This window comes from Peromyscus eremicus, chromosome 2, assembly GCF_949786415.1.
Source record: "Peromyscus eremicus chromosome 2, PerEre_H2_v1, whole genome shotgun sequence".
Classification (NCBI taxonomy): Eukaryota; Metazoa; Chordata; class Mammalia; order Rodentia; family Cricetidae; genus Peromyscus; species Peromyscus eremicus.
In genome coordinates this window covers 133,502,216-133,515,063 of record NC_081417.1, presented here as the reverse complement: position 1 = coordinate 133,515,063, position 12,848 = coordinate 133,502,216, and the positions used below count along the sequence as shown (strand labels likewise).

Genomic DNA, 12,848 nt, shown 5'->3' with positions numbered 1-12,848 from the left:
GAGAACTCCTTCCAGGAAAGGACTAGCTGGTGTGTGTTTGGGCTAACTGTGTCTTTCCCTGTTTATCAGATCCTTATGTGTGTTTTCTTGGCAGCAATGTTCATGGCCCCTGCTCAGATGGCATATCCCACAGCTTACCCCGGTTTCCCCGGCGTTACACCACCTAACAGCATCATGGGCAGCATGATGCCCCCACCAGTAGGCATGGTAGCTCAGCCAGGAGCCTCTGGAATGGTTGCCCCCATGGCCATGCCTGCAGGCTATATGGGGGGTGTGCAGGCTTCCATGATGGGTGTGCCCAACGGGATGATGACCACTCAGCAGGCCGGCTACATGGCAAGCATGGCAGCCATGCCCCAGACTGTGTATGGGGTTCAGCCAGCTCAGCAGCTGCAGTGGAACCTTACTCAGGTAAGCAGCCTCACTGTACCTGCGGTGGGACTTCAGAGCCTTGCTCGGTGTCGCTCCTGGTGCCACCTCCTGATCCCCCAAATCCTTTCCATGTGGACAAGTTATGCCAGAGATATACCTCGTTTTATTTCCGTAGAAGGCCTGGCTGAAGTCAGACTTTTTGAGGGTTCCTGAGTGCCTATAGAATAAGACCTGTAGACTAAGTCTGAGTCCCTCCACACCTTCTAAAAAGAAAACCAAACCTCTACAGACAAGCAAGGGGCACAAGCAAAACTGTTCGCATGGCTCCACATGTCACGGCATTAGGCATAGGGGCCCCAAGTCCCCAGAGAGGAGGAGCAGAGGCCTGAGGTGACAAAGCCAGAAGAAGAAAGGCCCATCCTGGTGAAGGCATCCTGAGAACAGGCAGAAGGCATGGCAGAGGAGAGCTCTGGTTACCGGGGGCCTCACAAACATGGGAGCTGGAACACGCAGGCATCTAGGTTGGTAGCTTGGAAAGACATTGTGTGCGGGGAGGCGAGCGTGACATAGGAAGAGGAAAGTCTTTGAAAATCTGAAAGTGATGGGAAGGAAACAAGTGAGGAATGGAATAGAGACACATAAATCAGAGGACACACCATCCATTCGTCTATGCAGTCATTCCACTAACAGGAGAGGGCACTCTTTTAACGCCTGTCATGTCCCCAGACTCTCCTATCTGTCTGCCTTATTCCACTAACAAGAGAGGGCGCTCCTTTAACGCCTGTCTCGTAATGTTCCCAAACCCTCCTATCTGTCTGCCTTATTGCTGCCTCAGAAGAATGAGGCGCTACTAAGGAAGCAGAATGTGGTGGCAGGCATTCTTAAAACCTATGAGGAGAAACTAGAAAACAGAAGTCAGAGCACATGCCCCCACCCCAAACTATGGAGCTCTCGGCATGGAGCTGGGGAGGAGAGAGCTTTCTGAGAGCGTTGCCCTGGTAGGTAAGCTGACCACTCTCCAGTAGAAGACCGAGTTAGCATTGCCCTGGTAGGTAAGCTGACCACTCTCCACTAGAAGACCGAGTTAGCATTGCCCTGGTAGGTAAGCTGACCACTCTCCAATAGAAGACCGAGTTAGCGTTGCCCTGGTAGGTAAGCTGACCACTCTCTAGTAGAAGACCGAGTTAGCGTTGACTTGGTAAGCTGACCGCTCTCCAGTAGAAGACCGCGTTAAGAATATCCGGGTAGCACAAACGGTTCTTGAAGAATTAAAAGAAGAAGACACGTAGTCGAGAGGGTAGGGAAGCTGGGTGAATTGGGGAAGTGTTGGAGTGAGTGAGGGGTAAATATGATCAAAACAGGCTACACGAACCACCCAAAGAACTAATTTTTAAAAGGATTTCAGGTAACCAACCCCTGCCCCATTCATGAAGCAGAAAAAAACTGTTACACAGTTCACCAGCCTGAATAAAGTCTCCTCAAACAAACATTTTCAGATAGGAAAAACTGCTTGAAGCCAGGCGTGGCAGCCAGCACCTGCAATCCCAGAACTCAGGAGGCAGGTGGACCTCTGAGTGTGAGCACATCCTGACTTCCAGGACAGCCAGAACTACATAGTGATACCCTGTCTCAAAAAACAAACAAACAAAACAAATAAATGAATAGTTCTGGAAATTATTATATAATATATTATAATGATATAATAATACATAGTATATAAAAGGAGGATCCCTTTTTTGTTTGTTTTTTGAGACAAGGTTTCTCTGTGTAGCTCTGGCTATCCTAGAACAGGCTGGCCTTGAACTCAAAGATCCGCCTGCCTCTGCCTCCTGAGTGCTGGGATCAAAGGCGTGCACCCCCACTGTCCAGCAAGAAGATCCCTTTTATTGTATTTGGGGAAACTGACCCACAAGACAGGGTTTCTCTGTGTAGTCCTAGCGTCCCTGAAACTCACTATGTAGCCCAGGCTGGCCTCAAACTCACAGGGATCCACTTGACTCTGCTTCCCAAGTGCTGGGATTAAAGGAGTGCACCAAAGAACAAGAAAATTCTCTGGGCTGAGGCTGCCTCTGTCCGTCACTCCCCACACAAGTCTGTCAGTCACACATTAGACAGAGTGAACACCCAGGCTGACGTCGGGCTTCAGATTAGAGAGGAAAGAGTGGAGACAGTGAGGCAGTATAGACGACTGTAGCAGCGTGACATTTCTCGGGTGTGCTGGGGTGTGGTTCTGAGAAAGTGTTCATCCTCATGAGATGCCTCCTGACCTCCACGGGGTGCAGAGGTATGATACCTGCACCTCAAATTTATACGTATACATGTCTATGTATGTATGTGTACACAGAAAAAAGCAGGCTAAAATGTAACAGCTCGTGAATTTAAAGATGAAACGTGGGTTTTGTTGCATTCTTCTTCCAGTTTTCCCCTAAATTTCAGTTCTCAGGAAAACTGAAGTTCTTTGAAAAAGTCTGTCTTTTAATCTAATTACGGAGAAGTCCTTACTGGCCCAGCCTAGTAGCACATGACCCTAATCCTAGTACTTGTGGGCCTGCGGCAGAGGCTGGATAATCACTGCAAGTCTGAGGCCAGCCTGGTCTCTATAGTGAGTTCCGGGCCAGTCGGGTTACACAGTGAGACCCGCTCTCAGAACCGAACAACAAGAAGAAGACTGTCCCACCCAGGCTGCCTTCCACTGACTCTTCGCCCAGCTTCTCTGGTTGTCATAGGTGACAGACACGTAGGTTGTTTCTCCCATTTCTTCCTTTGGCCGTCCAGTGGGAGGCCCCCATCACCCGACTTGTCCAAGCAAGCACGCACAGCTGATATTGGCACTGCCTGGGAGGTGGGTGGGGGGAGGCGGAGCACTGCAGCAGGGGCCTGTTTTTAGACTCCTCAGAGCAGACTGGACCAGCTGACAAGAGGCTTCAACAGTGAGAGTGTGAGGAGAGGGCCTAGGAAAGAAGAGGAGACACTCATTGGAGGCCTCTCTGCTGACTAGACTCAGGAGTCCTGCTTCCCCTGCTCTGTGTACTAACTGGCTGAGTGCCCAAGGCCTGATCTGAAAATCTCTGTCCTTTTCAGATGACCCAGCAGATGGCTGGGATGAACTTCTACGGAGCCAACGGCATGATGAACTATGGACAGTCAATGGGCGGTGGAAATGGCCAGGCAGCCAATCAGACTCTCAGCCCTCAGATGTGGAAATAAAAGCAAAGCGCCTGTATGGCTGCCACTCTTCTTCATCCCTTGCTTTCCCTTTTCTCTTCTTTCCCAGTCCTCTCCTCCTCCTCTTTTTCCTACCTCTCTCTGTTTGGTTTAGAAATTGCTCATAAGTCATCTGGGGTTTGGCGTCCTGCCCAACCCAGTCCCTTCCCCCACTCACAGACCTCTCTGTTGCCTTGTGTTGGTCATGTCCCCTGACTTCCTGATTTCCTCCCACCCCACCTTCTCCCGGCACCAGCACCTTAGAAATTATTGGCAGAAGAGGGTACATGAGCTGCTCAGTACCTTCCCTTGAGGCTGAGCCTCCTCTCAGGCCCCCAGAAAGGTCTGTAGAGGCTGAGTGCTTGGCAGAGGGAAGTGGAGCGGTCCTTTGTTTTAAGCTTTTTTTAAGTGTTGGGAGTTCTGCTTGAAGAGGAAGGCATTGTTCCCAGCTTTGTGGGAATGAAGGAAGTTGTGTAGTCAGATAATCCTTGGGTCTTGGATCAAGTTGGTCCTGGCCCTAGAGTGAAGCAAGCCCCTTCCTATGAGGATGAGCAAAAATATCATTCCACTTGACTCTGAGTGCTGTCAGGATCTGGAGCTTCAGGACTTGCTGCTTCAGTCTGCCTTTATTAGCACCAAAGACTCCATGAAGGTCCCACACACAAACACACATCCCTTGCCCACCTTCTGCCTGCCTTGAGCAGGATCCAGCCCTGTGGCTGAAAGACCAGCCCCTACAAGGAAGTGCAGAGCTTAGCGTGTGCGCTGCTTGTGTGCGTGTGGATGTGTGGACCCACCTGCCACCTCCCCATCTGCTCTGGGCGTTTTGTTTTCTAGTTCTAGGTTTGCAGCAGAGAGGAATTAATTTCTCAATAGCTAAAACTGTTGCCAGGTTACCGTACAGTTTAGAACTTGCCATCTCATCGATAGCTCCTCCTCCTTTCCCTTCTCCCATCCACCATCTCCAAGGTCCTCGTGTCTGAGTGCTGTTTGCCCACCTTTTCCAGGTGTAAGAGGCAGAGAGCCTGGGCAGCTTCCTCTCGGCCATTGTTCACCCCACTTGAAAACTCAAACAAGAAAACTTTGCTTCAAAGATCTCATGTGTGGGAACCACAGCGCCTGGTTGCCTTTCTCCTGTGTATGTGTAAATTCCTTAATAAATATTGCAGGGAAGGACCGTTTCGCTCGGCTGTCACTGTGTCACTCTTGGAAGACAGTAAGACACACCCAGGACTTTTGCTTTCCAAGAGCATCCTGCTACCTTCACTCGCATTTTAAAGAGTTCTGTTCTTGGTATGCCAAGGGCTGGCCCAGTCCAGAAGACAGGAAGGAGGCCTTTCTCCAGTGGTATCCGGAGCAGTGAGCAGAAGGGTCTGGGGCTCTGTACTGTAAGGGTCGTGGAACATTCAAATCTGGAGTGGTTTCCCTATCGGTGGAAAGCTGAGACTCAGAGAAGGAATGCGGTTCTCAGGCGTCAACCCTTCCTTGGCAGAGCCCTGAGACTCTGAGACTCTGATTTGTGAACGCTTTGTTCTTTCCCTGTGCCCAGAGGAGAAAATAGGTAGTTTAAACTCTTCCCTAGCAAGGGAGCAGTAGCTCCCTTTGGTTGCCGGGTTAAAGGTGCCCCAGCCCTCTAGGCAGTGAAAACTAGGAGGAACTTGACTTCTCCACCGTGAAATGGGATGATGCTCTGCTTGGACAACGGTCTGCAGTGTGTTTCCTCCTGTATCTCCATCTCCCACCTCCACCATCCTTTTGAGCAGAGCACACAGTTGAGTGTTACCTGTGTAAGTATGAGGGTAGCACAGTAGCCACTCACAGTGAGACCATTGCTACCCATATCCTTTTAAACCAGAATTCCAGCAAACTACCATTCCCAAGGGTCTCAGTATAAAAGAGCTAATTGTAGCCTTAAGACAAAGTAATTCCTGTGGTTCATTTAATACAATATAGGGCAGTTAGCAAACATTCAAATGTCAGTAAGAATTATGTGCCAGACATGTAAGACATTAATTCATCCAACACAGATTGAATGTGTAAACATTGTGCAGACGCTGTCTGAGGCATCAGAGACAGCACAGTAAGTAGCTGCTCCAGTTGTCTGGGCTGATTCAGTAGGGAAGATGGACAATCAAATTAATTTCTGAGAGTATTAAAGGAAGAGGATCGTGAGCATGAGGATTTGGATGAAGTGTAACAGAGGAGGTTATGTCCTAATAGACCTGAGTGAGCCACCAGTGTGGTGGAGATCTGGGAGAAGAATAAAGCAAACGTGTGTACTGGAAATGAGCTGGCTGGATGAGTTGGGGGGTGTCGGTATGGATGGATTAATCTTGCAGGTGGTATCAAGAGACGAGGGCTGAGCCTTGGGACCCACTAGGTTTTAGGATTTAAGAAGAAGAAAAAAAAATTATCCAGGCAGTGGTTGCACATGCCTTTAATCTCAGCATTTGGGAGGCAGAGGCAGGTAGAGCTCTGAGTTCAAGGCCAGCCTGGTCTACATAGAGAAATCCTGCTTTGAAAAGCAAAGAAAACAAAAAAAGAAATTAATATTGTCCCTGGTCTTAAGCTTTGCACAATACATTTATAATTGCTGATGGTGCATCATGAGCAGGGTTGGAGAATAGTAGCATCCGAGCTGAGTCTTAGAGAGGTAGCAGTTAGCCAATGGGTAGATGAAAGAGGAGGAATATTCCAGATAGCACAATGTGAACAAAGACCATTTGGAGAGAGGAGAGCAGGTGGAGATTCCTAAGGTATAAGTGGGTCTGTGGTGTGAGATGAGACAGGTAGAGTTGACCAGGTCACAGGAGTGCTTCCCATACTCCAGGTGAACAATAGATGTCATTTTCCCATTTGAGTTTAAATAGCTTGCTCTTGTACCACTGTGAATAGCATGTCTAAGGAAGCAAGATGAGAGCCATGGGGCCAGAAAGATGGCAAAGCCGTGCTAGGGTCCTGGCATGGGGCTGAGGAAGAATGGACTGGTTCAAGGCAGCAGTTTCATGCCTGATGAGGCACCTGAGATGCTACCCAGTGTCCTGTAGAAATCCTAAAATAATCTTGGGAAAGATTGCACACCTCCTATGTATCTAGAATCTAATAGCCACAGAGTGCCTCCAGAAAGTCCTGTGGAAACAAGTTTGTCATAGCTTCCTAGTACTTAGCAGCCTAACTTTACAGTAGAATCCATTTTTTTTTCTAAAATATCTAATATCCATAGAATACCACTTGGGAAAAGCAACCAGAAAAATACGCCAGGAGGTAGAGCTGGAAGATCATAACAATGTCTAGGAAGTGGGACAGAGGGAGAGAAAGGAGTGAAAGGACCTGAGCTTCCAGGCATGAATTGGTGGGAGAAGCAGGTAATCACTGACTACAGGCATGCTGTATTTGGGCTGCCTGTCTTGTCTCCAGGTTGGTTGGACAGTTGGAAATTGGGTTTGAGTCTGAGGTTCAAAGAAGAGGTTGGACTGGAGATACTAATTTGAGAGTTAGCCCCATGGAAGGAGAGGATGGGATCAGAAACTGTATTAGTAAAATGAAAAGTGGGCTAGGAAGAGAACCTTGGGGAAACAATTCAGTTTGAGTAGAGGTTGAAGTGGAAACACCCAAGAAGGAGAGAAGATGGGGTGGAGGTAAAGATGTAAAATCAGAGCATCCTGGGGGAAAAAAGACACAGGCAACCCTGGAAGCTAGTGCAGATAAGGATGGGAAGGGACTGTTGGACTCAGCGTGTGACAGCGTGCACCAGCATCTTCGTAGGGATGGTAGGGCCAGAAACCTACTAATGTGGGCCAAAGACTAAACTGAAATAAGTTTGAAAGTAGAGAAAAAGGCCGTGTGAAGTTAAATGTACACAGTGGATTTCAAGGGTTGCTTGTAAGAAATAGAGTATAAGTTCCAAACCAATGGGGAAAAAGCAAATAACAACTGTCTGCCTCACTCAGGAACAAATGAGGTTATTTCTCGTGCTGGGCAGTGGTGGCACACGCCTTTAATTTCAGCACTCAGGAGGCAAAGGCAGGTGGATCTCTGTGAGTTCCAGGCCAGCCTGGTCTACAGAACAAGTTCTAGGACAGCCAAGGCTACACACTGAGATCCTGTTTTAAAAAAAAAAAAAAATTTGCTTTGCTTTTTTTACTTGCAACTTTAAAATTTCATGTAGGAGGACCCTGCTGTCCTTGACATGAAGAAGCTGGACCTCAACAGCAGTAGGCCATTAGGTTTCCAAGTTTCTCAACCTTGCTGGTAGCTTAGCTAGAGCATGCCATATGCCTTCCTCCAGGCTTCTAAGGAGTAGTTTCTCTCAATAAACGTGTGTGTGTGTGTGTGTGTGTGTGTGTGTGTGTGTGTGTGTGTGTGTGTGGCTTGCCAGAACACAGGAAAAGATGCTCTGAGCATGTGCTAAAGGCAATGAATACGTGAAGAAATCATTTCAAACAGGAAAAAGTTAAGCAAATCTGGTGGCACAGGCCTTTAATTGCAGCTACTCCAGAGGCTGAGGCAGAAGGATTGCATGGTCAGGGCCTGTTTTAGCTGCAGAGTGAGTTCAAGGCCAGAGGAATGGGGATTTAGCTTAGTGACAGAGTGCTTACTTAGTATGCATGAGACCCTGGGGTCCAGCCCCAATACCAAAAAAGGAGAGAAAAGTACGCACACATGCACACACACACCTCTGCATGGGCACTTTAAAGGGATAACCAAATTACCAGCATATCCATTTGAAGAAGTGTCCAGTATTACTAGAAGTTGGGGAAGTAGAAATGAGAGCCGCAAGGTATCTCTAAATAGGGCACAAGTCTTTAATCCCAACACTAGGGAGGAAGAGGCAAGGAAATATCTGTGAATTCAAAGCTAGTCCTTTCTAAATAGTTCCACACAAGGCAGGACTACATAGTGAGACCCTGTCCCAAATACACACACACACACACACACACACACACACACACACACACACACACGCACACGCGCACACACACACACACACACACACACACACACACACACACACACACACGTGTGTGTGTGCGTGCATGTGCCAGAATGACTAAGAGAAAGAATACAAATCCAAGTGTTAGAAAGAATGTGGAGCAACTAGAGCAGGTGGGGATGTATACTGATCCAAGTTCTTGGAAGAATGCTTTAGTTTAAGATTACTAATAGGCAACAATTCTGCCCCTAGGTGTATATAAATAGAAATGCCTGTTTCTGAGCATTAGAAACATAAAAGTGTTTAGGAGAGAGCATTATTCATAATCTCACCCAAACCATAAACAATCCAAAGGTCCATCCGCAGAAAAATGGATAACTAAATCATGGTATATTCATGCTATAGATTACTGGAGAGAATGGAAATTATCTTATTAGAGCGTGGTTACATGTAACTACATGAAGGGAGTTCACGAGCTTAATGCTGAACACATTTTTCACTGTGTCATCTCAAAGTGTGCTGTACCCCTAGGTATTTGAGTATATTCCTCCTCAGAATGATATCCTGTGCAAATAATTTCATGCCACCTAAGGTCAGCCTATTCTCCATTGCTACAAGTTATTCCAAAAATGTCTCGTGTTCTGGGATTTGTTGATTTCGAGACCAGGTCTTGCTATGAAGCCCAGGCTGGCCTTGAACTTGAAGTCCTCCTGCCTCAGCCTCCAGCGTGCTGTGGCTGCAAGGGTGAGCCAGCACAGCACAGGGTTGCGTTTCCTTTCAAACCAGGACCTAATCCTGAGTTTATGAACTGCATTTTGTTATGATACCTGGTTTTTGTTTTTATTTATTTATTTTTTGTTTGCTTTTAGTTTGGAATAGTGGCTCCAGCTTTTCCCTCCAGTACATTGACTTCTTGAATGGCTCAGCTAATTTTTGGTAGGAATTTCAATTTTTAAAAAAATTTTAGCTGGGTATGCTGGCACACACCTTTAATCCCAGCACTTGGGAGGCAGAGGCAGGAGTATCTCTGTGAGTTCAAGGCCAACTTGGTCTACAAAGTGAATTCTGAGACAGCCAGAGCTGTAACACAGAGAAACCCTACCTTGAAAAGAAAAAAATAGATTTATTTTTATTATTTTATGTGTATGAGTGTTTTTTTTTTATGCATGCATGTACATCTGTGCACCGAATGCATGTCTGGTGTATGAGGAGGTGGTGAACCTCCATGTGGGTGCTAGGAATCAAACCTGGGTCCTTTGCAAGAACAAGTGCTCCTAACCACTGAGCCAATCTTCCAGCCCTGAATTTCAACTTTTTTTTTTTTTAGCTGTTTAAGAAACTGTAAGTTAGGCTGGTGAGATGGTTGGGTGAGTTAAGGCACTTGCTGCCAAGCCTGGTGACCAGAGTCCAACCCACAGGACCCGAATGGTGGAAGCACAAAATCTACTCCTGCGAATTGTCCTCTGACCTCCACATGTGTGCTGCTGGCCCGTGTACACCAACACACACACACACACACACACACACACACACACACACACACACACACACGTGCGCACACACAGAACAAGGTGTTTATAAAGAGAAAAAAGAAACTGGTAGTTAAGTGTTGAGACTTGAAGGAGGTGTGTTCTGCCATTGTGGGGGAAATGGTGAGGAATTTATATAAAATACTGAGGCTGTTCACTCAGGAGAAACATGTATCCACAGTCTGGTGATATTCACATGGACACACCACAGATTTGTGGTTTAATGTACTAGAGCCAGTAGCTGGACCTATTTTTAAAAATAAATTTTTATTTATTTTATTGTTTGGGTGTTTTGTCTGCATGTATGTCTGTGTGCATTATATGTGGTACCATGGAGGCCAAAAGAGGACATTGGATTCCCTGGGACGAGTTAAAAATGGTCGTTAAAGACATAAATAAGATGGATGCTAGGACTTGAATCTGGGGCCCCTGGAAGACCAGCAATTTCTCCAGCCCCAGCTGGGAAATTTTTTTGTTTTTTGTTTTTTGTTTTTTTTTTGTTTTTGTTTTTTCGAGCCAGCTGGGAAGTTTTAAAAAATATAATGTAATTACAGCATTTCTCCCCTTTTCTTCCTGCAAATGGGCTTTTTTTTTTTTTTTTTTCTATTGGTGTTTTGAGACAGGGTTTCTCTCCCAGCGGGCATATTTTTAATAGACAAGGCCCAACATAAATTGGCTTGCCCTGGAAGCCGAGATAACAGACTTCGCTTTGTATATACAGGAAAATATATCAAAGAAAAGCATGGGATGAATGACTAAACATGTCATTCCTCTGTCACCTGCCACTGGTAGGAACCCAAAGACATTTTGTTTACTAAAGTCTTGAGTCCCACTTAGTTGTAAAAGTGCTAGCAAGGCTACAGCCCTGGGTTTGGTCTAGCCACTGCCACTAGAGGGAAAAGAAGGTTATGACCAAAAGTTCAGCTTCCACCAGGCATGGTTGCAAAGGCCTATTATCCCAGCAGCGAGACGGGAGTTTAAGGATAGCCAGGCTACATAGTAAGGTGGTTTCAAAGAAGGAAAAAAGAAAAAGAAGGATAGTTCAGTTGATAGAGTGTTTGCCTAGCATGCATGCAACCCTGAGTTCAATCCCCAGCACTGCATGAACTGGTCATGGTGGTGCACACCTATAGTCCCATCACTATAATCAAAAAGTGGGGCAGAAGGATCCAATGTTCAAGGTCATTGTTGGCTATATATTGTTTGAGGCCATTCTAGGTTATGTGAGACCCAGTCCACATAGAATCTTTAAGCATCATTTAGTAGCCATTCCCCTATAGAGCAAGAATGCTGATGAAGTGGTGGAGAGATGCCTCAGCGGTTCAAGCACTTGCTCTTGTAAAGGACCTAGGCTCGGTTCCCAGCATCCACAGGGTGACTTAAAACTGTAACTCCAGTTCCAGAGAACTCAACCCCCTCTTCTGACCTCTGTATGCATGTGGTCCACAGGCATACATGCATGCACATTAAATTTTAAAAAAATAATGCTGATGAAATTTATTTCCTGTTTTCAATGGAGTTGTGAAATTCCCAATAGTTGCCTTTAACAACAATCATCATCTGCCTGAAACCCATGGTAACCAGAATAAATACCAAGATCTTTGGAGATAGATAATTGGGAATAGGGTCCCAAATAAATGGCAGATTACTAAAGTCCCACTTTATTCATGTAGCTAAAATGTCCCCAGCTTTGGAGACAGACAGTACTGAGGTAGAAATGAAGCCTTGCAGTCTGCTGCTGGACCTGAGCTAGTGGGCAGATTCTGAGCCTCCTTGAGAAGGCAAGGCTGCCATCCTGAGAGGGGGACTTAAAGTACTCCTGGTGTGTGTATGCATCTCCCTCCTGATCTTCTCCAAAGGTGACTGTGCAAGGTGCATTCCAGCTGTTAGCTGTTGCCACTTCCTGGGTGTATGTAATTCCCTTGCCCAGTTATCTCAGAGACAGTATGGAGCCCAGGTAATGAAAGGTTTGCCCTAAGAAAGCCTCACGCAACAGGACTTTCAGCCTCTCTGACAGAACCTCAAGTCCTGAGTGGCGTCTAGTTGGTATCTTTAGATCTCTTCCCTCAGGCGCATTCGATTCACCAGAGAGGGTTTTCAGATATATCTATAAAGTGTAGACCAGATGGAACATTCTGGAAAGAAGGCTGAGAGTCCTAAGTTCTTTGTGTATATTTTCATTTATCCTCACCCCATCCTATCCTCCATGTTCAACACAAAAGTCGTCCTCCTCTGTGCCTGGTGCCCATTAGTTCTGAGTCCCCTCTGAGATGACATCTCCAGTCTCTGGAAAAGATACAGAGGATTGCAATCTGACCCCAGAGCACAGGGATGCTGGGAATCAGCACTGCTTCAACAGTGTCTCATGAGAATTCCGCTCTTAGCCTCACTTTCTCTCCCATTTCCAGTGTGCCCCCAGGCAATCCGCCTCTTGGGATCCTGCAAGGGAAGCCCCTTCCGGATCTTCTCGATGCTTCTTCAGCCTTTTCAGGGCTCAAGTCTATTTAGCACCCACCTCCCTGTTTGCCAGTTTCTAAAATGTCACTTTTCTCCTTTCTCATTCAACTTGTCCTGTCGATTTATGTCTGTGAATAAAACCCCTGTCCAGAGAAGATGAAGAGGGGTAACCCTGCTTGCCCTCGTGTGCTAGTGAACACTGTTCCTTGCAAGACAAAAGGCTCCCATAAAAACTGTGGAGTCTTCAAGTGAGGTGGAAGGTTGATCTATAAGCTGAATGGAAAGTAGGCATGTCTGAAATCCCCGCACTTCAGAGTCTGAGGCAGGAGGGTTGCTGTGAGTTTGAAGTCAAT

At 46.5% G+C, this 12,848-nt stretch overlaps 1 protein-coding gene across 3 annotated transcripts in view; it reads left to right on the top strand.

Annotated features, from left to right (window-relative positions):
• Smap2 (small ArfGAP2) overlaps positions 1–4,757 on the top strand; it is a 52,951-nt gene extending 48,194 nt beyond the window's left edge. The window contains exons 9-11 of one of the 3 annotated variants that reach the window (XR_009377647.1): positions 95–411; positions 718–893; positions 3,454–3,595. Coding sequence is in view for 2 of the 3 variants with exons in the window: in XM_059254892.1 (XP_059110875.1) it covers positions 95–411; positions 3,454–3,579 (443 nt within the window). In the remaining variant the exon portion in view is untranslated. Of the gene's footprint in view, positions 1–94; positions 412–717; positions 894–3,453 lie in introns of all 3 variants that reach the window. The other 2 variants (XM_059254892.1, XM_059254891.1) reach the window with 2 other exon arrangements.
• The last annotated feature ends 8,091 nt before the right edge of the window (positions 4,758–12,848 follow it).